The sequence below is a fragment of the Lynx rufus genome, unplaced genomic scaffold, assembly GCF_022079265.1.
Source record: "Lynx rufus isolate CCGP_SWC_20201006 ecotype Redwood Valley unplaced genomic scaffold, mLynRuf1.p SCAF_7, whole genome shotgun sequence".
NCBI classification, from domain to species: Eukaryota; Metazoa; Chordata; class Mammalia; order Carnivora; family Felidae; genus Lynx; species Lynx rufus.
Window position 1 is genome coordinate 91514687 of NW_025814889.1, and position 27874 is coordinate 91542560.

General features: G+C 42.5%; 1 protein-coding gene across 2 annotated transcripts in view; it reads right to left on the minus strand.

Moving 5' to 3' along the window:
* Nucleotides 1-27874, minus strand: part of GRIP1 (glutamate receptor interacting protein 1) — a 404358-nt gene that overhangs the window by 31207 nt on the left and 345277 nt on the right. For both annotated transcript variants that reach the window (XM_047066969.1, XM_047066968.1), the window contains exons 14-18: nucleotides 27696-27765; nucleotides 25807-25952; nucleotides 13734-13878; nucleotides 11462-11601; nucleotides 11113-11307 (exon numbers count right to left, since the gene is read on the minus strand). In XM_047066969.1, the coding sequence (XP_046922925.1) occupies nucleotides 11113-11307; nucleotides 11462-11601; nucleotides 13734-13878; nucleotides 25807-25952; nucleotides 27696-27765 (696 nt within the window). The remainder of the gene's footprint in view (nucleotides 1-11112; nucleotides 11308-11461; nucleotides 11602-13733; nucleotides 13879-25806; nucleotides 25953-27695; nucleotides 27766-27874) is intronic.

Below are 27874 nucleotides of genomic sequence, written 5' to 3' on the forward strand. Positions count from 1 at the left end.
ACCCGAGCCGACCGACATCAAGAGTTGCACGCTTAACCGACTGAGCCACCCAGACGCCCCAAATTCCAGCAGGTTTTAAACTGGACAGATTAACTGTCTGATTTTCCTTCCAAATGTTGTCTGTAAGTAGTTCTTGGTGACTTGGGCCAGATGCAGGCAGGCCTTGAGCAGAGGTGCAGCATTGTTCCTTACTGGGGAAATGCCTCTTTTGAGAAGCATGTCTGTCTACACCAAGGATGCCCTGTCTTAATAAGCAGCATTAAAAGATTATTGCATTACAACAAAGCAGGGCAGGAAAAGGGGATAAAATTCAAGTATCTTTGGGTTAGGCATAGACTCAAAAGAACTGGGTCTGGACCACACTGTGCTGGCACAGGGACTCAGAAAGAGATCTAGGTTCAAATCCCAGCTTTGCCACTTCCTTGCTCTGTAACCTTGGCCAACTCTTCTCAGGGTAAAATAGGGATAATGATATGCATGTGCCTCACCAGGTTGATAAGAGGGTTGAGAATAATACACACAGACTCTCAAACATAATGAGGGTTTAATAAGTACAGATGCCCATTACTTTTACTACGTGCTAAGCCATTCAACTTCTCAAGATCTCTGAAACAGGGAGAGCAGGAGAGGAGGAAAGCTTCTGCACCACTGAGTGAACATTTGGTGCTTCTTCAGTGTTCGGTAACATGTGAGGAGCTGAAATGCAAAGATAACAGTACTAGGTTCCTATCCTCAAACACTGCACACTTTTGCATTGTCTGGAACAGACAGGAGGAGAAACAGGCATAGAAAGGGACAGTTCCAACTGCATCTGAGGAGTGCTGTCCTTTTAGTCTGAACACGCTGATGTGCAACAACCAAGACCTGCTTGGGGGTCAGAATGTGGGTCACGAAAGGTGCAAAGGGAAGGTGCCCTCTAAGCTTAGAGCTAGGGGGTGAGGTGGCATTTCCTTGGGCAAGACGGTGCAGGCCTCACAGGAGAGGCTGGTAAACGTGCAGTCGTGGTGAGCCCTGTCCTCATGTTCCATCAGCGGGGTTCTGAAGGAGGGAACAGTGTTCCAGAAACACTCTGGTCCCTCTTACCATCTGGGCTTATGCCTCCCCACAGGAAGAGCAATGAGTTACCTAACTGTCGAGTTCCGGAAGAAGACAGGGGGTTGTTGAGACCCTCGGTCTCTTCTTGGCTCCCTCTGGACTCATTCTCTCCCACTGCTGCTGTGCTGTAAGGCAAGCACAACTGGGTCCCACTGTTGGGGCTCAATGAGCTCCCAAGGGACAGCAAGGCCAAGACTGTGCAGTGAGCTGACTGTGGCAGGCTACGAGCTGCCTATCCAAACATCCATTCTTCTCTTTATCCTTTTACCAGAATACCAGTTTTGGGGGTGGGCATATTAGTGCTCAGGATAAGACTGTATTTCCTAGGTCTCCCTTGATGTTAAGTGTTGACTACGGAAACTATGTAAAACGTTCTAGCCAATGACATGTAAATAGAACTTCCAGAAAGGCTCTTTACAACACTCTCCTGCTGCCTGGAATGTAGATGAAATAGCTGGCACCCTGGTAACCACCTTGGATCATGTGGTAAACCCAAAGACGGAAGCCAAGGGCTAAGCACAATAGAGAAGAAATATTTAAGAGTGTGGTTCCTTGACAACACTGTAGAATTATATACCAGCTCTGAAATGCCTACTTAAAAAAAAAAATGATTTAAGCCACTGTAACGTTAGGTATTCAGTTCTATTTAGCTAAATCAAATCCAACAGTTTGCTTTGCTGGTCTGACTTCCCCCTCATTTATGTCCCAACATCTAGACTTGGGTTAGGGGTAGGGATATAACAATATTAAAAAAATTTTTTTTGATGTTTATTCATTTTTGAGAGAGACATACAGAGCACGAGCAGGGGAGAGGCAAAGAGAGAGGGAGACACAGAATTCGAAGCAGGCTCCAGGCTCTGAGTTGTCAGCACAGAGCCCAATGCAGGGCTGGAACTCAGGAGCTGAGTTGTGACATCATGACCTAAGCCAAAGTCAGACGGTCAACCGACTGAGCCAGCCAGGCACCTGGGAAATAACAATCTTGATTTTCTGGCTGCATGTTCAACTCAGCTTTTCTAGCAAAACAAAACAAAACAAAACAAAATGCCTCCTCTCCAAAAAACCAAAAATAGTTAATTTTTAACCCATAGCTGACTCCATTTCTACTTTTTTTTTAGAGAGCGAGCAAGTGAGCATGCAAGCGGGGGAGGGGCAGGGAGAGGGAGACAGAAGATCCAAACGGGGCTCTGCACTGACAACAGTTGAGTCCAATGAGGGACTCGAACTCATGAACTGTGAGATCGCGACCTGAGCTGAGACTGAGCCACCCAAGTGCCCCCCCCATTTCTACTTCTCCACTGATTTAGAATGGATCAAGGCAGGGATTGATTAACGGATCAAAATACCTAGTGCTATAAAGTACTAAAGGGCAAAGCTTGCTTGGAGAAGAGTGAGAAAGAAGTTCAGGATGTATAGGGTTAAAGGTCCTGCAGGGAAAAGTCAGGAGATAGGTTGACTAGGCAGTTGTACCTACATTACAAAGAGCTCTGTGCTTTAAGCTAAGGACCTTCCATGTTATCCTATAACAACAGGAAACCACCAAGAGGGCTTTTGTTATTTTTTTTTAATTTTTTTTTAACGTTTATTTATTTTTGAGACAGAGAGAGACAAAGCATGAACGGGGGAGGGTCAGAGAGAGGGAGACACAGAATCTGAAACAGGCTCCAGGCTCTGAGCTGTCAGCACAGAGCCCGACGCGGGGCTCGAACTCACGGACCGCGAGATCATGACCTGAGCCGAAGTCGGCCGCTCAACCGACTGAGCCACCCAGGCGCCCCTGTTATTTTGTTTTTAAGGGAGGGGCAAGGTTAGATTTAGGTTTTTTTGTTTGTTTGTTTCTTAAGGATCATTGATGGTAATATACTCAAAGCAAGGAGCCGGTGAAGAGGTAAATAGTTCAGGCGTGATGAAGGTTTTATAAGAAAAGGCAATGAATGGAGAGACAGGAGACATGCGAAGCAGGGAGGAAGTAGAAGACGCTGGTCCACGACGCCGCGGGGCTACCTGCCTCCTCCAGGCTCTACTACAGCGGGAGAAAAATAACTCACTTGCTTAAACGCCGTCCTTTGTGTTTTCTCTCAGATGTACGTGAACTCGATCCCTAACGAATGCAGGTGGAGGATGGGAGCATAATTGAACACAGGGAATATCTGACGGAAATTAAGCTTAAATAAAGACAGGCTGGTTGCCATAGTCGAGAAGTTAGCAGCCCTGAGGAATATCCCTTTACAAGGGGAGTCAGACTTAAACGCCACAGGAGGAACGGAATCAGCGAGGCGGCCCAGGTGTAAGAAAAATCAACGGCCAGAAATACAATTAGACTTTGTTTTTATTGAATGATGGTGTGAGCACATAAAATTATCAAGCAGGTATGATATTGGAAACTAGATTTTAAATTCAAAATTGAGAAATCCATGGAAAGACAGATGTAATTTTTAAAAAATGCATTTCCTAAGTCATTACTCTTTTTAGTTAGAATTGGAAACCTTTCTTTCTTTTTTCCTCTCTCTCCCTTCCTCCTTCCTTCTTTCCTTCCTTCCCATCTACGTTTCAGTATCTGGTCTTATCCTTGATAACATAACGCGAGGTATGTTATGGACTGACTTGTATTTGCACCTAAATTCATATGTTGATGCCCTCGCCATCAATGGGATTGCATTTAAAGATCTGTAAAGAGGTAATTCGGGTTAAGTGAAGTCAAAGGTGAGGCCATAGTTTACTCTGATTGGAGTCCTTATAAGTGACTATTTAGACACACACAAGAGATACCAAGGATGAGCTCACACATAAGAAAGGCCATGTGAAGATACGGTGAGAAGACAACCATTTGCAAGCGAGGAAAGGGACGGGGAGAAACCAAACCTGGCACCTTGTTCTCGGATTTCTAGCCTCCTGAACACTGGAAAATGAATTTCTATTGTTTAAGCTCCCCAGTTGGTGGTATTTTGTTATAGCAGCCCAGGCAAACTGATACAAGGTATAAAATCCAGTCTAGGGGCACCTGGATGGCTCAGTCAGGTAAGCGTCTGGCTCTTGGTTTTGGCTCTTGCAGTCTGTGGGTTCGAGTCCCACGTCAGGTTCTGCGCTGACAGTGCGAGGCCTGCTTGGGAATCTCCCTCTCTCCTTCTCTCTCTGCCCCTCCTCTGCTTGTGTGCACGCACACACACTCTCTCTCTCTCAAAATAAATAAACGTGAAAAAAATTCAGTCTAGATTCCTTTCACTGAGAGTAATGTTTCGTTTTATTCATTAGCGTAATGGAAAATAGGTCTGTACAAATGTTGGCAATCTTAGTATAATGATTTTTATTTTTAAGGTAACTACACTTCAGATACCTGTAAAATTCTGATACTCCAATATTGTACTATTTGGTTTTCAGTACCACAACACTGTGCAGATTAATATGTTACATTTATAGTTCTTAATTCACACTGAGTATTAATTTTAAAAAGCGAACTCAACAATGTTGGTTCATATTCATAAAATTTGAAATCAGAGAATGGTTTTGAAATGCAGTCTTCAACTGTGCAATTTGGGGGCTGTAGCTCCTGCCGTTACTTTCATTTTTGGAAGCCAATTTTAGTATAGTCAAGTGAGCCAGATAATTCCCTGCCAAAATTTGTTTCGTAAAAATCGAGTTTCGTTAAGAATGAGAAAATCAAACCATACATTCGTGTAACTACTTGTAATTGTTCTAGCCAAGAAATATTCAAGGTGTTTAGATGAGAATGTGGTCTTAAAATGGCAGAGCAAAATAGTTCTCTACCTTTTCCAGAAATCATCTCAAGACAAAAAGGGTTGACAAACAACATAAACTTCATCTTCAGCAAAACTAGAATCTCAAACCATAAATACACAAAAAAAGTTACCAAATTCCCTGAGTCAAACAGGGAGTGAGAAGCGGTATTAAGGAGCCATGAGGAGACATCCATGGCCAGCGATTTCGGAGAGGGCCCACGCTTCCAAAGCAGGGGCCATGGCGTAAAGCAAAACAACAGTCCTTTGTTTGGAAGATTAGAATGGATTGCACATGCTGGTGGCAGGAAGTGCCCTGGACCCAGTCTGGCACCAGGGCAAGCCAGGGAGGCGGGCTGAAGGACCACACCTACAGATAGGCCACCACCTGCAGGAAGCAATCTATCAGGCGAGCAGGAAGGAATTCCACACTGCTGGCAGCCTACGGTTGCCATCTCTGTGGGCTGGGGAAGAAGGCACTCATCACAGGTCACTGTGAACGGGGGGGGGGGGGGGTCATTTTTCCTAGCCTGGAGCACAACTTGGGCTCTTCTTTGAAAGAGACCCTCTTTCAAACTTCCAACTTAGAAAGAAGTCATCTCATCCACAGATGAGCAATAATTAAAAAGGAACTGTCATAAGATGTATACCAAGTTAATATTAAAAAAAAAAACAACGGGGAGAAGAAACAGAAAGACAAAGCAATAGCAGATGAAGGATACTCATGAGTACAAGGCTGTCATGGAGAAAATGATACGTATGACCAAATACATCGTCACGATATTTAAAAGATGCACACTGAAACCACCACCTCTGTAAAGCAAGAGGTCAAAGCACAGATAGAAGAACTCAAGGAAAATTGGGCAAGGCCACATGATAGAAGGAGATAAAACATGAGCTTGTAGAGGTCAGAAGAGATATAGAAGAGAGAAAGAAAAGCCCTCCCAATGGGGAGAATACTGCTCAGTCTTCTGCCCTGGCTACTCTCTTTATGTACTATGTTGTGTTCCCTAACTATATTAAAGGGAGCTTGGGCTCTCTGACTGTACCTGTTGGCATCTCTCTCTTTTTTTAAGTTTTTATGTAAATTCCACTTAGTTAACCTACAGTGTACTCGTAGTTTCACGTGTATGACATAGTGATTCAACACTTTCATCATGTTGATGTCTCTTCTCAGTCATCAATATCTTTATGAAAAGTAGAAGGAAGCATGGAAATAAATGAATCAGGTACCCAATTCTAGTCATAAACAGAAAACCTAAGAAGAATGGAGTAAAGTTAATCAAACTCAAAGCAAAAATGTATTTTAAAAAATAAGAACAGAACTAATAAATAAATGCAAGAGTCAGTTCTTCAGAAAACTACTAAATAAAAATAAATCATTACCAGCATGCTCATGGGAAAAAAGAATAAAAACACAAATATACCAAATATGGGACAATATTGGGGAAATAATTATAGAAACCAAGAAAATAAAAAGAATCAAACAAGAAATTCCTTAATTCTACACAAATACATTTAAAAAACCTGTGTGAAACAGATTTTTTTTCTGAGCAAATACACATGATACAAATGACCTCAAAATGGATCCACCAATCCCACATCTGGGTATATATCCAGAAGGAAATATAGTAGGTATCTTGAAGAGATAGAATATAATAACAGCATTATCCACAATAGTCAAGATACAGAAACAACCTAAGTGTCCACTGACAGATGAATGAATAAAGAAATGTAATGTATATACACAACAGAAAATTATTCACCCATAAAAATGAAGGAAATCCTATTTGCAACAATATGGGTGAATCTGGAGTATATTATGCTAAATAAAATAAGTGAGCAAGAAAACAAATACTACTAGCTCACTTATATGTAAAGCCTAAATTAAAAACAAAACAAAACAAAATGTCAAACTCATAGAAACAGACAGTAGAATGTGCTTGCCAGGGGCCGGGGAGTGGGAGAAATGGAGACATGATAAGTTCTGGAGATTTACAGAGTTTGATTAACTTCACACCATTTACAGTATGGTGACTACAGTTAAAAATATTGTATACTTGAAATATGCTAAGAAAGTAGACCTTAAGCATTCTCACCACACACACACACACACACACACACACACACACACACACACACACAAATGGTAACAACGTAAGATGATGGATATGTCAATCAACTTGACGGTAATCATTTCACAATATGTTTGTACATCAAAATCATCACATTGTATACTTTAAATATATACAATTTTATTTGTCAATTATATCTCAATAAAGCTGAAAAAGATGAACTCAAAAGAAAGAAATATCTAAAGATTAGGGTAGGATAAGACAGAAACAAAGCTATCTGAGTTGAGAGTCAAGAATTACAGACAACAAAAGAGCTACGCCATCCAGGAGAATGACAGAGTCCAGGTACAAGCAATTTGTCAGTCCATCCTTTGCTAAATCCAAGGAAAGGGTTTTTTGAGTGAGAGGCATAAATAAGACAAGGGGGCCAAAGCATAAGATTTCGATAAGGCAGGAGGGTATGAACATAAGGGTCAAGAGAATGGGAAATAGAAGAAGCTGACCCAGAGGCAGACTAGAAAAAGTCTGCATCCTAGAGTTGCACAATAGAATTGAGAGTCATCCCATTGTAAGACTTCTTTAAAAAAAATTTTTTTTAATGTTTATTTTTGAGAGAGAGAGAGAGAGAGAGAGAGAGAGAGAGAAAGTGCAAGCAGGGAAAGGGCAGAGAGAGAGGGAGACACAGAATCCGAAGCAGGCTCCAGGCTCTGAGCTGTCAGCACAGAGCCCGATGCGGGGCTCAAACTCACAGACTGCGAGATCATGACCTGAGCCGAAGCTGGACATTTAACCAACTAAGCCACCCAGGCGCCCCAAGACTTCTTTAAACACACTCCTTTCCCCACAGCTTTGATGACTCCATCCTACTTCTTTCTGTGTTAACTAATTAATACTTTGCACTGTAGGAGCTTGTTAATTGGCCCTTCAAGTACATTACCCCTTCCATGAGAATAGGGACCCCAACTCTCTGGCCCATCATGTGTATCCATGTATGCTGGCCTTTTAGTGTGCCAGCCATTACATATTTGTTGAATGAATGACAGGGACAAGTTTGACACTTTGGAGAAGAAGCAGAGAACAGTAAGGAATGTGGCTGCAGAGACATTGGCCCCAAGGAGGAAGATGTGCATCATGGAGGTGTGACATCTTATTGGGAATGGGACAGCTATTGTGGACTGCAGGGTACAGTCAGAATGTGCAACGTCTTCCCGGGATATGGTAGAAGGTCTGCTGAGAGTCTGGAAGAGCACGTTGAAGATCATCTGTATCTCACAACATAGTATTTACCAGGGAAAAGGAAGTATGGTTCTATGCCTTACTTTTAAAAAAAGCCAACTGCACAAGCACAATCTGGAGAGACTGGGTTTAACCTAATAACACAAGGAAAAGGAAAAAAAAAACATACTTTGAGGTCTTGGTAAACAATCAGCTCAAAATGAGTGACAGACAGGATCTGACCACCAAAATTCTTACGCTGAGGTTAAGATAGGCTGTGTTCACAGGCTCTAAAATTTTCAGTGATGAAGGTGACAGGCTTGAGTTGCTCTGGACTGTCAGGCTGTTGTATAACCTTCCTTTCTGAGAGACAGACTTCAAGAAGTATAAAGTTAAACTTGAACATACTCAGAAGAGAGGCCCTCAGGATGATAAAGACACTCAAAAGTAAGTTTTATGCGAGGAACAGTTAAGGACCTGGGGCGATTTTGCTTGGAGAAGGAAAGACTCCAAAGAGGCACGATAGCCAACTTGGAGTATCTGAAGGGCTGTTGAGTAGAAGACACTTCAGTCTAGTTCTGAATGACCTGGAGGGAACAACTGAGACCGACAGGCAGGGGCCACGGGCAGACACATTTCAGCTCCGTACAAGTGAGAACTTCGGGCCATCAGAGCTCCCGGCGAGGATGTAGGAGAGCTGCCTCCTAAATTCTCCCCTCACGCTGAGGAACTTCATGTTCCTTATGAGAATTGAGATTAGAGTTTCACAAATATAAGGTGTTACTATGTTTTCATCATCTTTCTAACCTCATAAAGGTTTCTAACTTACTAATGTCAAATTTAATATTATTATGACACAATTCTCCATCTAGGAATTCACATTTCCAAAAGCTTCATGAATAATAAGTGGTTCTTCATTTTTTATTATTTTGGGAAAGGCCCTATATTTAGTATGCTAATCACAGTCCTCATCCTATGGTATAAAGGGGCAGAGTACCTAAGTTCTTTCTCTTTTAATTTTTTTTAAGTTTTAAAATTTGTTTATTCATTTTAAGTATTCTCTACATCCAAAGTGGGGCTCGAACTCATGACCCCAAGATCAAGAGTCGCTCGGTCTGCTGACTGAACCAGCCAGGTGGCCCTGAGAGTAGCTAAGTTCTTACACGTTACCTTATAGGTGAACATCATTAAAATAAAGAACATCCTTACAAACAATCTGTGTAACATGAAAGTCTCCACATTAACAAACAATAAAGAAGCAAGCACATTAATAAATAAACCTCAGAGTCTACGCTGAGAGAATTTGACTTCTGCCCTTTATCTGAGACCTCTGGTGACTCATCAACTCACAGGCAATGAGAAGAGCAGTTATTTGATGGGATAGCTAAGCCGTCACAAGCAATTATGACGTGGAAAAATTAATTGGCAGATACATAAAAGCTCCAATTCTATTTTGGGTCTTCAGAATATTTTCTCCACCAAACTCCAGTATCCTCTCTGACAAGTGACGACTTGAGAACTTTTGAAATATCATTCCTTTTCCTTGTCCTCTACTCTTCATGGGACTTGAGGGGAGAAAACTAGCAGAACCAGAAGAGAGCAAACTGGATACAGTCTCCTAAAAAGTAGCTAAATAAGTTACAAACCAACTCCCAAACCCAAATGAGTGTGGGACTCCAGACTCTTGCTTTATGTGTTTTATTCTCTGACCGAGTTAAATCAGAGCAGAAAAGGGATGTGAAGGCTGGAATTTATACAAGGCAAAAAAGAGAAGGTGAAGTTTTAGCTTTAGTTTTTGTTTGGAATATATACACCAAACATTTATTTAATTCCCTGTCCGTTGACATTTTTGTTTCACTAATATTTACACATTGTAAACAGTGCCTAAAACAATGTCTTTGTATCTCTGACTCTGGTAAAATTATTTCCTTAGGACAGAGTCCCAGAAATGAAATTGCAAGGTCTAAGAGATTAGGAGCATTTGTGAGGGCTTCCGCCGTGGTCTTTAAAGTGTATCTGTTGTATCTTGCTTTCAAACCAACTCCTCTGTGTGGCCAGTGTCCCACCTACAGCTTTCAGCACATGTGAAGATGGCCAGGACACCCCAGTCCCCGCTGGTGGCCAGTCTGTCCACCTTTAGGTAGTTGAGCAGATGTGGCTTAACCTGCAATTCATATATTCTCTAGGCACCACAGGAGCAATGTGGAACATCCTTTCCTCGAGGGGCATTTTCACCAGAGGTCCAGATGGGGGCAATCACGTCTTAATCCCATGTGGGAGAAATACAAAGAATTTTTGACACATTTCTCTTTTGATGCTGTGTATCATTCGAAGGAAAGAGTCGAAGGGAAGAGACAAGAAGCTTTTAGTTTATAGTCCGCATTCAGCCTAACACTTTTTGTACGTTCACATTGTCAGTGAGGTTTAACTTTTAAAGGAGGTTACCCTTCTTCACATGAGGATGATGCTTGTGGAGAAAAATCTGCTCTCTACTTTCATATATCGTGGTTACAGCTCTCTAATAGTGAGTGTTTGGGAAACCTGGATAAGTTTCTATTAAAAGTCAGGAGGAGGCAGGAATAAATGGGGTCACAAGTCACTGACTCATCTCTTGAAGCACACACCTTCAGCGCTCCCAATCCATCTTTGTGGAAAGCCTGCTTAAAAAGTAAGAATGGGGCCTGTCTTCAGTGAACCGCTTTATTGTATGGGTTGCTTCATATTAATCTACGTATGAAGGGCAAGCTCTGGATTGAACAGTTAGACATCAGTAGATCTAGTGAGGGCCTCGCAAGTGTTTGATAAATGCTCATGACTTACGGGTGTTAAGGAGAAAATGCAAGGCCGCCATATTCAGTGTGTTCAATCTGGTTATGCTGAAGTAGACGTAAGTAAAATAAATAAAGGTGTTTCTTTTCAGAAAGCAGAGGGTGGATCTTTGAGGCACACGGGCTTCAACAGTCAGTCCTCTGCTCCCTGAGGCTAGGACATACCTTGATTCCCATAGCCGCTATCTATTCCAGAGCCGTCCCACGAGTCTACCGCACTGTCCACACTGGGCACGGTGGAGGGGTACGTGTCAGTGAGCTTGCCTGGCTTCTGTGCCAGAGAGGGGTCCTCCTCCACATCTCCCAGGTCACTCAGGTGGCTAGAGATGGGGAATTTCTTGGGACTTGATGCTGCCTGGGCTTTAAAGACAGAGAAGGAGTTTGAAGTCTAAGCGTCCATTTAAATAAAAAGATATTGACATACTCCCTCAGGAGAGTCATTTCCTTAGAAACACACACACGCAGGGAAAGAAATGCACTGAAAACCCTTCACTGTGGCTCTCGACCCACTCACCATCTGTCTGTTTCTTAATCTTCAAGGTGACGGTCTCTCCGGCCATCTGTAGCAAATGGATGGCCTCACTCAGAGGCTTCCCTTTCAAGCTGCTGCTGTTGATGGCCAGGATTCGGTCTCCTATGTGGATTGCGCCGGTTCTGAAACACCACATGGTAATAGGAAAGGTAGAAATAATCCCTGTGTGCAGCTGAATATCAATTCCCCACCATACTTTATATATTCATAGTAATAAAGATTTGGCAAGGGTCTCTAGAAGCCACTTCTAGCTTTCTCCTGGGCAATGGTACAAGATAACTGCATCTGCTGGGAATCACTTTTTAGTTTCAAATAAAATCAGAAAAACTGTTTTAATTAGCATTTCGAACGGACTCGTGTGCTTTTTACATTCCAAAAAAACGCTGGGTCATTTGGTAACCTCTTAAAGATCCCGAGGAAAGAAACAATGTCGGACAATACACGCAGCGATGTTTAGTATGGGGCATGCCTTCTTGTGACAGGTTTGAAAGACTGAACACAATCACTCCCGCAGCTCACCGGAAGTGAGGCTCAAAGAGGTGGGGACCTACACCAGACCCTGGTGCGTCGGGGTCCCTCTGTTGGTAATTCCAAGGATAGAAAAGGCTCCATTCAGGAATCAATTAATGTTACACTGTAATCCAACTTCCCAGTTGTGTGGCCTGGGTACCTTCATTTAAGCTCTCTGGGTGTCAGTTTCTTCACGTCTCAGGGGGCAAAATGGGGATAATCATCTCTCAGGGGAGCCCTGAGGATTAAACGGGGAATCTCATGTAAAGGGCTCAGCCTGCTGCTTGAAAGATGGATAAAGAAAATTTATTGATCGATGAACTAATAAACCTTTGGCCTTTTCTCTTCTCTTTCCGTCCTCACCCAGTTCTGAGCAGGCAGGTTGGAATTCATAATTCTGATGTTCACCATATCCATCTTTGGAAGCACTGGGTGGGGAAGGAGTAGGGTCATAAGCTTTTAAGCTCAGGGATGGTATAAACACTCAGATCTCTCCAAGCGCTAGCCTCTTATTGTACTGGCTCACTGTAAGCATGCTGAGGGAAGGAAGTGGCCCAGCTCACAGGCTGCTTGAGGCTGAGCGTTCTGACCACAGCTTGCTTCTGGGGCGCTGGGCAGCAGCAACTGGGGTAACAGAGGTGACATGAGGTCACACAGGTTATGAGAGCACGCTTAACGAGTCTACCGATGCATCTACTCTCAAGGACATTTTTTCTTAGGGGGAAAAAAAAAGGATCACTTAATTCATTCATAAAGGATCTCCAGTTTATGAAAGATCTGTGTTGTAAACCATAGAACACTTGACCGGTAGGTGGCTGAATCAGATCAATATTAATCTTTTCTTGTCTCCCTAACAGAGATATGTGGGACTGTCTCTCTAGCAGGAGAAGCTAGGAAAAGAGAATATCTGAAGAATACCACAGCGTCGGCATCTCTGTTAATATCGGACTGTGACATTCCTACAGGGTGAACCTTTCTGAGCTGTCTCAGTGCCCACATCTCCCAGATGAAGATGTTGGGGGAGCTGACTTCCAAGGTGCCTGGAAGCTCCAAAATTCTGCAGTGCTGCAGCTCTACTCTGCAAACCATTATTCGTGTCGGCATGAATGACGTGTGTGCTTCCCTGAGCAAGCCTACCAGAGGAAAGATCTGGTTATGGGGTTTGGACGATGCACCATATCACGTCTCAGAAAGAAAAGCAGTTTAGCGGGGCTTGGGTGTGTGTGCGCATCATTGCCAACACAGCAGATGGACCTTCTAAGTTACAAGACATTATGAAGATGGGTCACTACACTTTGTTTCCCCAAATCTTTGAAGACAAAGCCTGGGTCATCCTCTCTGGAAAACACAGCGGCCAAACCCAGTACCTGTCAGGTAACAGAGCCTCAGTAAATGTTTGCGTAATTGAACTGGACAAGCCTTTTTAACCTCCCTGAACTTCAGTCTCCTCTCAAAATGGACACAATATAAACCCACCTCCAGTCGACTGTGGTCAAGTGTATACATTTCTGGAGAGTAATATCAAGGCTAAGCCCATGGTATCTGTTACTGCCCGTAAGATGCCCCTCAAAGTCAAGTCGGAGCTCTGCCTGAGAGTTCTCAAGCTCTAAAATCAATTCTTTGTGCGGATCTGAAAAAGTCAACAGCTAACCAAGCAGGAGAGGGGAGCATATTTCTATGCGGCTTGTGAGGACAGCAACCCATCTCAGACACAGGTAATTGTAGCATTTTCTTGAAGTTTTACCTTTCAGCTAATCCCCCTTTAGTGAGGCTTGAAATGATTATAGGATCAAACGGCTCTTCAGTTCCTGAAATTGTGATGCCAAGGGGCCCCCCATAGCGCTTAAGCTCCACAGTGTAAATAATTGCTCCGGAACTTTCTTGCTCATCTGCAATAAACGCCAAGGAGTCATAATTGGTTTCTTTGGAAAAAGCGAAGTAAGAAGACACATATATTCATACACAAAATAAGAAACTCGAAACGTCATCGTGAAAACCTTACGTCTCAGGAAATCATTATCTGGGGAAGTAGAATCTCCTTAGGATATATCACATTCTAATACAGGGATATGGTTACCTTAGTGTCCGGGAAGGGGTTCACTGCCTAATGACCTGTGTTTGAAATCAGTGAGTGAGCCACCGAGCTGGCACCGCAGGCCCTTTGGACGGTGTCCATACCTAGTACAGGGCTTGCCCAGCACTTGTGTGCCACAAATACCTGAGCCATGAGCGCATGGCTGAGGAGAAACTGAAGCAGGAGAGAGTCATGCAGTGACAGAGACCCAGCCAGGCCATTCCTATTTCCAGGCCTTTCCAAGCAAGCTAACTTCCAATATGAGAACATTTTACTCAGGGTTGGAGCAAACGTTAGCACATACATGGCCAAGCGGGGCTCGGATGAGGTGGCTTAGAAATCTAAAATCCCTTACACGTCATTCCACTGATTGTATCTTAAAACGTCAATCCTACGGATAAATTCACAGGTATTAAAGTCGTGGTTTGAATGGTTCTCTCTCCTCTGTTCTAGAGATTAAGAGCCATGCAAATCACGTTTCGGTAGCATATACCAGGCTGCCACGGTCATGAACTAACTTTCACTATTTAACATTAGTATGAAGGAAATCCTCTGTTAATGCGGTCTTCCTACAGCACTGGCCTGCAAGATGTCACGGGACACCTTTAACATTGTTGGGGGTTTTCAGTGTGTCAGGGTTACAAATACGCAGTCTCAGATTTCAAAGTGTTTTTCTTTGCTTGTGACATGCTTCAAGTCCTTGGGCATTTCTCGTCCTATTCCTTGTGCCCCGGAGCCGCGAATGGCTAAGGAGCTGTTTCATTTCTGTACCCAAGGATACAGTGAAATGGTCCCGGAGCTACTTTAACACAGTTTTACAGTCAGACTGTATCCTAGTTAAGCATTACCACAGTCACATTTCTGCAAGGAGCAGCTGTTCATTTATGACATGAAACCCTGAAATAAGGAGGAAAAGAAGAGCCTGAATTAACGATTCAATTATCTGTGTGTACAGTGAACAATTACAATGAGCATAAAATGGAAAAGCTGGTTCTATTTCACTTCTTCTTTAGGCGATCCAGAGTGAGTGCCCTGGGTGGTTTTTGTTGTTGTTGTTGTTTTTGTGTTTTTGTTTTTTTTGTTTTTTGTTTTTGACAGTTTTGCAACTTGCATCACAAAGATGACAAAATAACACCAGAATAGAGTGAATGGGTTTAAGACAGGCCACTTTATGTAGGGACATTTTTAAAGTAGGCAGCTGAGGCCTCACAATAACAAGCCGTCAATTCTTAAGGCACTCGATGAGTTTAAATTGTGACGGGGATGCCAATTAAAAAAATGGCAGTATTTCAGTGAGGAAGGACACGTTCCTGTTATCTGTCACGTTGGGATGGAAACAGGAAGAAGTGAGGCTATGTTAGATTATGACAGAAATAGAAGCTTATTTCTGAATTCTTCATTAAGTAAATTGTCAGGAACAAAGACCAGAAAGGGAATATTTAAGAGACATTTCAACCAAAAACAATGAGTAGGTTTTTTGTACCAAATTAAAACCAACTGTTTCTTTTATTAAAAAAAATTTTTGTAAATGTTTATTTTTGAGACAGAGAGAGGACAGAGCATGAACGGGGGAGGGTCAGAGAGAGAGGGAGACACAGAATCCGAAGCAGGCTCCAGGCTCCGAGCTGCCAGCACAGAGCCTGACGCGGGGCTCGAACTCACGGACCGCGAGATCGTGACCTGAGCCGAAGTCGGACGCTTAACCGACTAAGCCACCCAGGCGCCCCTGGTTTTTTTTTTTTTTGTTTTTAAATCAATCTATCAGTTTATCTATCTATCTCTACCTACATAACTAATGATACGCGCACACACACACACACACACACACACGTAAATCAAGGAAATGGCACACTGAATGAATATTGGATGATATTAGGAATTATTGCTAATATTTTATTTTTTTAAAAAAAAATTTTTTTTTTCAACGTTTATTTATTTTTGGGACAGAGAGAGACAGAGCATGAACGGGGAAGGGGCAGACAGAGAGGGAGACACAGAATCGGAAACAGGCTCCAGGCTCTGAGCCATCAGCCCAGAGCCTGACGCGGGGCTCGAACTCACGGACCGCGAGATCGTGACCTGGCTGAAGTCGGACACTTAACCGACTGCGCCACCCAGGCGCCCCATATTGCTAATATTTTAAACTGTGATGATATGGAGCTACATCTTTTAGAAATCCTTTCAAAGAACATCATTTATAGATACATTAAGAGTATTTATAAGGTGGGGTGATAGGTGTCTAGAATTTGTTCAATGTAATTCAGTGTGTGGGTGGAGTGGGGAAATTAGGATCAGAGTGGAGCCGTATAGCAAGATTGATCCTAAGTTAACAGTTGTTGATGCTTGGTGGTGTTGGATGGTCCATGATGCTTGGTGGTGTTGGATGGTCCATGCCACCATTCTTCTCCATTTAAAAAATACATTTGAAGTTTTCGTAAAAAATTGTTTTTTTAAATTATTTATTTATTTAAAAGTATTTTTATGTTTATTTTTCAGAGCGAGAGAGACAGAGCGGGAGCAGGGGAGGGGCAGAGAGAGAGGGAGACACAGAATCCGAAGCAGGCTCCAGGCTCCGAGCCGTCAGCACAGAGCCGGATGCGGGGCTCGAACTCACGAACTGCGAGATCATGACCTGAGCCTAAGTCAGATGCTTAACCGACTGAGCCACCCAGACGCCCGAAAACTGTAAAAATATCGGGACATCTGGGTGGCTCAGTTGGAGGAGCATGCGACTCTTGATCTCAGAGTCCCGAGTTCCAGTCCTACCTCAGGTGTAGAGGTTACTTAAACAAACTTAAAAAAAAAAAAGATAGAAATTTCCTTAGAAAACACTCATGGATGCCTTGAGTAAACGATTATTTAATTAGTCTGGCTTCCTTACTTTCACAGACGGTGGTGGCTGCACGCACACTGTCTCATCCAGACCCTTATGAGCCATCTGTCCACCAGGCGACGTTCCCAGAACTTCCCACCGACACTCGCTCTAGAAGAGGCCCCCACCTCAGCTCTGCCCTGTTTTTTCACAGTTTCTTCCTAAATTGTTTTCCTGGTTGGGCTCCTGCCTTTGGCCCTCCCCCACATCTATTTTCACCAGTGCTGCCAATAGACAATTCCTCCTCTTTTCTTCCCAGAATATTTTTAAGGCATAAATCTTAAGGCATAAAGCTGGAGCCTCTGAGTCCCCAGAGGGTCATGCCCCCTCTCCCACCACAGTCCCATCTCCTAACTTCTCTCCTCACTGAACCAGCCGTAGCTCCTTAAAGCGTAGTTAGAAAAGTGCTTTTCTAACATCTTCAACCTGGCATGTGTTACTCCCTACGCACAAACGCCTTTCTTTCTCCGGAGAATTTCTACCCTTCCTTTGAGACTTGGCTCATGGGTCTCGTCTTTCAGGAAGCCTTCCTGGTTACCGGGCCGGGGCCAGCAGCTTTTCCAGGGGATCCCATAGCTCCTGTGTATTCTACCAGTGTTCTCAACTCCTCTTCATTCTTGTTCCCCTCCTCAAGGAGAAATATTCAATTCAATTTAAATTCTCTGTAACAAGAGAAATTAAATCTGAAGAATGGATTCAGTCAGGTAAGGTTGAGCTTTGAAGGGCCACAAACCATTCTAATATAATGTCTAAGATTCTTTGCTCCCTGAGAACCAATATTTGCCCCCATCAAGAATGCATGCATGTTCTAGTATATACTTTTCACTCTATGTTTGAATGATTTATCTACTTGTCTCCGCCATTCGAATAGGATCACCTTGAAAAAAGACATGTTGTCTTCATATCCCCAGAACAATGTCTGGCACCCCGGGGACTTTGGTAAACGGCTGGACAAATGAGCGAGAGGATAAGCGGATGTTGTTAGCCCGAGTCACCGTTCCGAGGGACGCAGTCTCTAAGAGAGCCTCGTGAGTCACTGTCCCGGTGACTCTGAGGGCTAGTTTTCTTCCGCAAAGTGACGTAAACCCAACTATGGCTCACTCAAAGAGTGACAGTAAGACCCGGGCTGCCACCGTGGGGACCAGCAAACCTAGAGCATCCTCCCTCCACAGCGCTGAGAGTGTCTGAGTCAGCTTCAGGCTACACTTCCCACTCCATCTGTCTTCTCGGGCTTTAGCCCAACTGGCAGTTGTAAGGTCCTACAGCTTAGGAGGGTGATAACCACCATTCATGCTCAGGCCATTTTGGAGGTGGAAGCATTCCAAGACCCTCTCTCCTTGAGGCTGCTCCAGCTTAGAAAGGAGCAACGGGAGTGTTTAGCCAGAACAAAAACTTTCTGAGAAGACAAAAATGCAGGATCGCCAGTAAGTTTCAAAGTGAGCCCAAACAGATGTTAATGATATTATAAGAAGCTTTTATATCGCAACAGAAGGTTTACAACTATTAGCGAAAGACATGAAAGGGGGCCGGCCTACTTGTTAGTTCTGCTCGGCTCTAGTTAAGAAAATTAATGGGACCACAGAACAGATGCAAAATTGCAGCGTTACTTATCTACAATGTTATTTTCGGGCGTCTTGAGTGTTGACTATTTAACCAAATGAACACTATCCGGCTTGAATCCATAATGGCAGCTGCTTCTGTGACCACACGGGGGGCCTGGATTTGGGAGAGAGCCCTTGGAATGCATAAACGTACAGGTCAATCAAAGTTCACTTCAACTAAAAGCGACCGAATTCAGTTCACGGAGTATGGCTATGTTTCTTGGAGGACAGGACTGAGAAAATAAACCATTTAGAACAACACCCCTTACAGCTTCCTACTCTTGTGTGGTCATTTTATCTGGCCACTAAATAGTGTACCAATGGAGCTCCAAGGAGTTGCTGAGTGTCAGAGAGGAGAATTTGAATTTCTTTTGTTATGATAATTATATATGTATATGTAATATATACATACACATATACATAGACATATATATACATACACACACATCTCCACATTACGCTGCTTTGTGACTGTGCTTCTCAAAGTGTAGTCTGGGGACTAGGAACTTCAGCATTATCTAAGAACTTGTTGTAAATACACATTCTCTTCACCTCAGACCTGTAGGAATCCCCAAGTCTGGGGGAGGAACCCAGTCATCTGTGTTTTAACAAGACTTCTAGGTGATTCTGACTAGAGTTTGAGAACCATTACTCTGAGGGGCGCCTGGGTGGCTTAGTCAGTTGAGCATCACACTTTGGCTCAGGTCATGAATTCAAGCCCCACATTGCACTCTCTGATGTAAGCCTGTCAGCGAAGAGCCCACTTTGGATCCTCTGTTCCCTCTCTCTACCTCTCTCCTGCTTGCACTCTCCCCCAAATAAATAAATATTTAAAAAAATAAAACCATTACTCTGAGATCAAGCATGAAAAAAGGGAAGATACCCCCCTGCCCCGCTTTTTAAAAATCTATTATAGGTTCTTTCTTGAAGCCAGTCTTTTGCCAAAACCACCCCTTAACCACCGCTCCTAGCACAGCAAGGATCATTCTTGCTTGCTTGTAATGGGGACTTTCTGCTACTTCAGTCTAGATTTGAGGGGGAGAAAAGCTAGGGGAGATTACTGAAAAAATAAAATGAAAGCTCAAATCTTTGAAGGGCAGATTTCACTGGTACTAAAGCTATCTGTGCACAAGGCTCTGTTTGGAAAGGCATAAAGGTAATTTGCTTTTGATGGGACAAACTGTAGCCTGGAAATGTTTCTCTATGTAAATTAGAGCCCATGGAAGTAAAATATTGCATTTATGGTTTCTGAAAACATGCTCTATATTATAAGAGAGGTCTCTTGATCTGCAGATCAAGAGAGAAATCGCTAACAGCTATATATTTGATTGGCACAAAGGCAGTAATACAGAGCACACAGGCCCTTAGGAATTATTTGACACACATTTGCGAGTCTCCACCTATTTCTTCCTTCAAGTCCCCAAATTCTCAACTGTTTTGCTTCAGGGCTGCTTCTCGGCTAGCCACTCTCCCTCTCTTCATTTACATTGGATCTAGGCACAATCAAAAAAAGACAATAGATTTTATTTCAAGAGGGTTATTTGCATCTTTGGGGACCTAAGGATTGGGTAACAGCCCTTGTTTTGGAGCCTTGGACCCAGGCAAGAGCCATCTGGCTCTACTTGGCTTATCCTCCTGTGGTAATGAAAGATGACAAACACAAAAGCTCCTGAAGGCAGGATGGTCACTGAACATCGCGGGGAGGGAGGGAGGCAAATCCCTACAATTCCAAGGGTTCCAAAAGATTTGGACATCGTAAAATAAAGCTAAGATTAACGTAAAAGCATCCTAATCCTGGCAGCTGGTAGTTAGGATTCATTGAGCCCTAGTAGGCACCACACATCACTGCTGCACGCTTACATGTATCACCTCCTTGGATGCTTGAAAACAGCCATGTGAAATAGGCATTAAATGGACATGTACAGATGAAGAAACGGATGCTCAGAGAATTTAATTTTCCCGTTTCCCAGCTTGTCAGTTGTGAAGCTAGCCTAGAGCTCTTAGTCATTTCACTCTCTTGGCCCCCGAGGCTGGACTAGAAACAAGAGTTGATTCAGACCCTTGAGTGTGCCCCATTCTTCACTAAACAATGGCAACCGGGGTCATCACTGACCAAATACTATGGCCTCACTCCCCTGCTTTAAGTCTTTTAATGGCTCCCATTGGCTTCTGGAGTAAGGTTTGAATTTCTTAACATGGGTTAGGACTGTAATGGTCTGGCTTCAGTATATCTTTCTACTTGCCAACTACCGAGTCCTTACACATAATTTGTGCACCGGCTACATCTGTTACTAGGATGTGTCATGCTTTCTGATCTCCTGCTTTGGCTCACTGTCTTCTGGTTAATTCTAACAACACCTCCCAAACCCTTTCAAGACCAAAGTGGTTAGAAATCCTTGAGCTCCCCAGGCTCAAATGGATGCCTCCATATTCTCTTAACATTTTGTGCTTACACCTAGCCCATTCATCATACTATCAATTATTTTCTTCTGTGTCTCATATAAGGTGGTGACTGATTTGGGGGCAGGGATTGTGTGCTGGTTTTTTTTTTTAATGTTTTATTTATTTTTGAGACCGAGAGAGACAGGGCATGAGCAGGGGAGGGGCAGAGAGAGAGGGAGAATCCGAAGCAGGCTCCAGGCTCCCAGACGTCAGCACAGAGCCCAACGTGGGGCTCGAACCCATGAACTGTCAGATCATGACCTGAGCCGAAGTTGGACACCCAGCCAACCGAGCCACCCAGGCACCCTGATTGTGTCTTTTTTAATCTAAGAACTGGCTGACCCTAACACCTCATACACATCAAATACATGCCGATGGCATGATTGAATGGAAAACAAAGACTTTAACAATTTTGAGAGTAGTTCTACCATCTCCTTGGGTAAGGTACAAGGCAGAGCAATAAAATTAGTGTAACGGGAAGACGTGCCCACATTTTGAAGCCACAGCTATTAAACCCAACTGCAGTATTGCTAGCTTAGGAAAAGAAGTTCTATCACGTGTGGTTATAAACTTTCTGCAACTGATGAGAGCAACAAGGATTGAGGGGGCAGGGTCAAGGAAAGCACTGGAAGACTCCCAGAGTACAGAAAGTCCAACATGAATATGAACAACATTTTAGGGAGTGGAGACTATATGCTGAATATTGCCATTTTAAAACACTGAGACCAAGGATAGTAATAATTCACATCACCAGTTTAATTTCAGATTAAGCACAGCATCAAACTTCCCAAATCAGTGACTTGTTATGATTAATGCTTACTTCCCATTCATTTAAATCTTGCTGAATGATAAGAACAAAGGTGGAGAAAGGCATTTTAGGAAGCAGTAGCCATAAAAATAGTCCCCATGTATTGAACACCAACTGTGCCAGTAAATATTTCCATTACTAAGTGACAACTGCTCCGTAAGGCGAGTATTGCTGTCTGTACATTACTGAAAATATAGCGGAATCTCAGATTGGTTCAGTAGCTTGCCCAAACTCACATAGCTCAAATGTGGTGGAACTGGACTTTAAACTCAGGCCTGATCTTAAAGCATTGTGCTCTTTAGGACCACATAGTCTGCCTTGAACTAACTCATTTTGAATCATTTCCTCCCCCACTCCTTGCTCTGCTCTGAATAAGAGTAGTCAGCTACTCAAGTTATACAGTACTTTACATCCTCATGTTGGAAGAGGATATAGAAACACTTAAATTCTTCCAAATCAATGATCAGATGGTAATTTTCAAATAGTGGTCTGTTATAAAAACATGTCTGAATGAGTATATATTTTCATATGCCAATTCGAGAAAATCTGGTTTGGGTAAATATGTCTCTCACATCTATACTTACAGTCTTATTTTGGGTGGGTGCACAGTTTTCAACGGAAGGATTTGGAATTTTAAAAATAGGACCTCCTTGGTGCACCTGGGTGGCTCAGTCAGTTAAGCATCTGACTTTGGCTCAAGTCATGATCTCGCAGTTCACGAGTTAGAGCCCCACGTCAGGCTCTGTGCTGACAGCTCAGAGCCCGGAGGGCGCCTGCTTCGGATTCTGCATCTCCCTCTCTCTATGTCCCTGCCCCGCTTGTTCTCTCTCTCTCTCTCTCTCAATCTCTCTCAAAAAATAAATTTAAACAATTAAAAAATAAAATAAAATAAAAATACAGCCTCCTAAAAAATAAAAAAAAAAAACTTAATAAGCATGATAATTACCATAATACTAGGCATAGGGATTGTAGGGTGAAAGGGGAAAGGGGGGAAAGATGAACTGAAGGAAAGAAGCAATTGAAAGTAAGACCTGACTCTCCAAGTGCTCAGTTATTGTTTCTGGAACTCCTCCTGCCTGACATGTCTGCACAGCCTGGTGTTGGAACTGGGAACACCGCCAACTGTGAGCACTATACATATTCATCTCTGGCTTGGGTTTTTTACTCTGCAAGGAAGGTGGCTGAGATCTGCTTAGCTTGGCAAATCATACAAAATGGGTTTCTCCACAGAGTGTTGCCTCTTCACTAGGACACAGCCCAGACTGATGCTTGAGGCTTTATCCTTTTTGGAAATAAATCCCCCAAAGAAAGTGCAACTGAAGCATGCTTGTAAAGAGAAGAATGCAAACGTTGGTACAGAAAATCAGTTGCTTGAGAAATAATGAGTGGAAAATTTTAAACATTGGTTATAAAATATATTTGAAGACAATCATCCTTACCAGCTCTGCTGATGGATGCAACTACCAGTTTGTTTTAGCTTTGGATAGGAATCAAAACCACATGACCACAAACTCTAGATCTAGATGGCTTAATTATAGAAGATTCTAGAGCACTGACAATAACTCGTCTTTGGTTGGAACGAAGCTCTCTTAACCACTCTCTCTGTGACCATTACTGGATTAACTGATTCTCCATCCTCTTTGTAAAATGTACCTTTCTTTTTTTTTGAATTTTTTGAATGTTTATTTATTTTTTGAGGGAGAGAGAGAGAGACAGAGACAGAGACAGAGCATGAGTGGCAGAAGGGCAGAGAGAGAGGGAGACACAGAATCCAAAGCAGGCTCCAGGCTCTGAGCTGTCAGCACAGAGCCTGACATGGGGCTCGAACTCACAGACTGCGAGATCATGACCTGAGCCGAAGTCGGAGGCTTAAGACTGAGCCACCCAGGTGCCCCTAAAATGTACCTTACAATGCCATCGAATGCTCTAGTGTAATAGGTCTCTCTCTCTAGTACCTCTGTGAATCTCTGTTCCTGCTAACAATTGTGTTGTAAGCTTAAAAATTTAGTCAATTTTGTTTATTCTCAAGCTTGTTGATGTTAGTTTTACTAGTTTTTGTAACTATGTAATCTGATGAATCTCACATAACCTATGAAACATGAGTACAGTGGTTCTATGAAAACAAAATCAAATTCTTTGGAAAGATTCAATAAGGGAGGTCGTTAGGCAAAAATCTACTGTTAATTCTGTAGAAGAAAAACTTGAAAATATTGGGCAAGTAAAAAAATCTAAATGGAGTAAACATTCAGATTAAATTCTTTAAATTTTCACTATATTAAAACAAAAACAAAACTGGAGATCATGAGCTGTATATTATATGTATGGTTTAGGAATCCAAACAAGTAAAAAGACTTGTAACTATGATCAGCAGAATGATATTCATAGCAAAGAAGTTGGCTTCACCCCTGAGATTGGTAAAATTTTACGTTAAATGTTTATGCTATCCATAGCTATCATTTTCTGTTAATTCCCCACATAAACTGCGTCGTTCCATTACGGACTTTTTCCAATCAGCTCTAGGTTCTTATCATAATCAGATAAAAGACCCTCTACTGCTGCTCAGATTGTGTTCCTTGGACCACAGTAGGAAGGCTGCTAGAAATGCAGAGTCTCGGGCCTCATCTGGGTGTAATATCCAGGAACTGTGTTCTAACAAGCTCTTCAGGTGATTCTGAGGCCCTTAAAGTTTGAGAAGCCCTGTCCCATTGTGTTCCTCCATTACTGGAAACACTACCAATGAATACAGCCCTTTTAGAAAACAACAGGATACTTCCGATCCATGAGCATGGAAAATTTTTCCATTTCTTTGTGTCTTCTTCAATGTCTTTCATAAGCTTTCTATAGTGAAAGATACATAGTGGAATTTGAGAAACTTAACAGATGATCATAGGGGAAGGAAGGGAAAAAGAAGATAGAAACAGAGAGGGAGGCAAACCATAAGAGACTCTTTACTTTTTTTAAGTCTCTACCTCATGGAAAAAAAATTTTTAAATGTTTTATTTTTATTTTTATTCTTTGGAGACAGAGACAGAGTGCGAGAGGGGGGGCAGTGAGAGAGGGAGACACAGAATCCAAAGCAGGCTCCAGGCTCTGAGCTGTCAGCACAGACCCCGACGTGGAGCTCAAGTCCATGAACTGTGAGATCATGACCTGAGCCGAAGTCTGATGCTTAACTGACTGAGCCACCCAGGCGCCCTTATAAGAGATTCTTAAATACAGAGAACAAACTGAGGGTTGTTGGGGGTGGGGTGGGGTAAGTGGGTGATGGGCAATAAGGAGGGTGCTTGTTGAGATGAACACTGGGTGTTATATGTAAGAGATGAATCACTGGGTTCTACTCTTGAAGCCAAGACTACACTGTATGTTAAGTAACTTGAGAATTAAAAATAATTAAAGAAAAAAAAGAAAACAATATGATACAAGACTCATCAGGAATCATGAGAAGTTCCTTTTTACTCTTACTCAGCAGTTCTACTTCTAAAAATATTTCCTAAGGGAATCATTCAAAAGAAGAAGAAGAGTTGAGTAAAGATATCCATACGTAAAGATGTCTGTGATTGTACTATCTACAATAACTGGAAGCCATCTAAGTAAGAAGAGAAAAATGATAAATAAATTACAGACAGACAATGGTAGATATTAAGTGTTTGAAAAGTGGGTAATGTGCTTATGAAGGTGTAACACACACTGATTATGTAATACAAATATCAACTAGAAAATGACTAGTTCCATTGTGTTAGGGTAGTATTGGGTGATGCTTTAGTTTTCATTTTTAAACATTGCTTTGATACAGCTGCAATAATGTTGTATAATAAAAATCTTAACTGTATAATTTAAAAGCACCCCTATTGAAAATTCATAGTACCCTCTTAACACACAATTGAAAGACCCCTTTAACTATGTAAGACTCTGCTGCAAAGTCACTAGCCAGCTGTCGCAAGTAAAACATCAAGATGTCATATCTTTTGTGACAGACGGGCAGTTAGAGAAGTCAGTCGTAACTAAGAAGGCTATCAATACCTGAATTATCTTCATCTTTGCGGATTTTGAGCTTCACCAAGTCTTCACATTGCTGGAGGATCTGAACTGCATCTTCCATAGAACAGTTGTCCAGCCGGATGTTATCTATCGCAAGTAATTTATCCCCCAGTTCCAGGGTGCCAGTCCTGTTAGTAAACGCACAGCGACACATGATGAATGAGCACTTACCCTGGTCATTTAAGAGGCATTAAGAAGAGTGTGGCAGTAATGGCAGTCTTTAGAGGGAAAGACGTCCTCCAGCTATTTTTAAATTGCATTTTATGAACAAATCCCTTTTTTTCCAGTCTTGTTTTGGATGGCTGCCATGACACCAAATTTCAGAGTATTAAAAACATTTTTTTTAAGTGGTTTCTTCAAGTCGTCGAGGACAGCTATATAAGCTTCACTCAGGAATTCTAAGTTTCCCAGGAAGGGAGGTGAAGGGGCAGGGTTTACAGACACTGGGAGTCCTCATGCTTCTCCGCATCGGTGCACTCCTTTTCTTCCTGGGCAATTCCAGGTACTAGGAGAGGGCTGAGAGATGGTGGGCGAGACTTTGTGGATGTCAGAGTCTTGGTGTCCCTGCCCTTTCCACCTGTCCCGGGAAACACACTGTGGCTGCCATAGGGAGAAAGGGTGAATCTGATGCTACCTATCTGGGAGGTGGCCACTGAGAGTCTCACACTGGCCATGGACCTCTGCAGGTCTGTTGAAAATATTTAAGGTCCATCATGAAATAAGAAAAATAATGAGAATGGATATGTGTTTGTGCATATATGCACACACATACATATTTGTAAGGAAGGTTATGTTTTGGGAAGGACTATCTTTCATGCATTATGTCTGTGGCAGAGATTGCTAACTGCTTTCCTGCATCTAATTTCCTCTCTCTTCTTCTGGGTCGCTCCTTGAAGATGCATGTCCCAGACTCCCTCGACACCACTCTCACTTCCCTTTCATGGCTAGAAAACCGCAATGATGGGAGCAAGCTGGTGAGGATGGCAAGATTGCTGCCCTAGTCCTGCACTGCCTGCCTGCCTCCCAGCTGTCACATGAGATACAGTGCAGTCTTGTCTGACCCAGTCTGTTTATGAGCCTCCCTGTCATGGCATCTGAGCCTATCCCGATATACCTAAACCCATACAATGTCCTTCCTGCTTTTTGAGCATTAGAGTATTTCTTTAATGAAATGACTGTGATAATAGAAGGGTTTCTTTTTTTTTTTTAAGTCTTAATTGGACAATAGAAAGTTAAGTCTTATATAAGTATTCCCAAACATTTAAAAATATTTTGATCTGTGACACTGAAAGTTTGAGACTCCCTGAGTTTAATGGTATATGGGCGAAATAGGACATTGTTCTAGGCTCAGGGATCTGGCTTGGCTAGGGAGGACATTCGGGCATCTCGCAAAGCTCTCCCACAAGCTATTATCTTTATGTGGGGTGTTTCATAATTGGGACCATAAGTAGGACCACTTCCAGTTTCTTAGCTGGAAAATGAAGAGAGTCAGTGAAGGAGAGCCTAAGATAGATTCGGGAAGGACCCTAACAAATATTTTCAGGTGATTATTGTCTACAGTGGGTACAAAAATAAATAAATAAGGTGGGAGAGCTACACAGTCATTGCATGAGAAATGTTGAATATAATCAATTAATAGTGGCTGTCTGGAAAATGATTCATTAGGAAGGTCTACCTTGGGTGTGGAAAGGGTCACTTCTACTTTAATTAAGGAAGCCTTACACCCAGCTGCCTCAGTCGTTAGAGCATGTGACTCTTGATCTTGGGGTCATGAGTTCGAGCCCCACATTGGGGATAGAGTTTACTTAAAAAAGAGAAAAAAGAAAAAAAAGAAATGCCTTGGAATGAACCAGAAAATTCATTTTCCTTACCTATGTGCCACACTGCCTTTCTTGATATCTGATATGACAAGGGGATCTCCTGGTTTTCTGCTGGATGGTGCTGTAATAATAGATTTAGAATAGTCACATCTTTATACCCATGATTCACCCACACTGTACATTTCCAGTTTGTAGCAATGGTTAATGCAGGTACAGTTTGTATGCAAAGC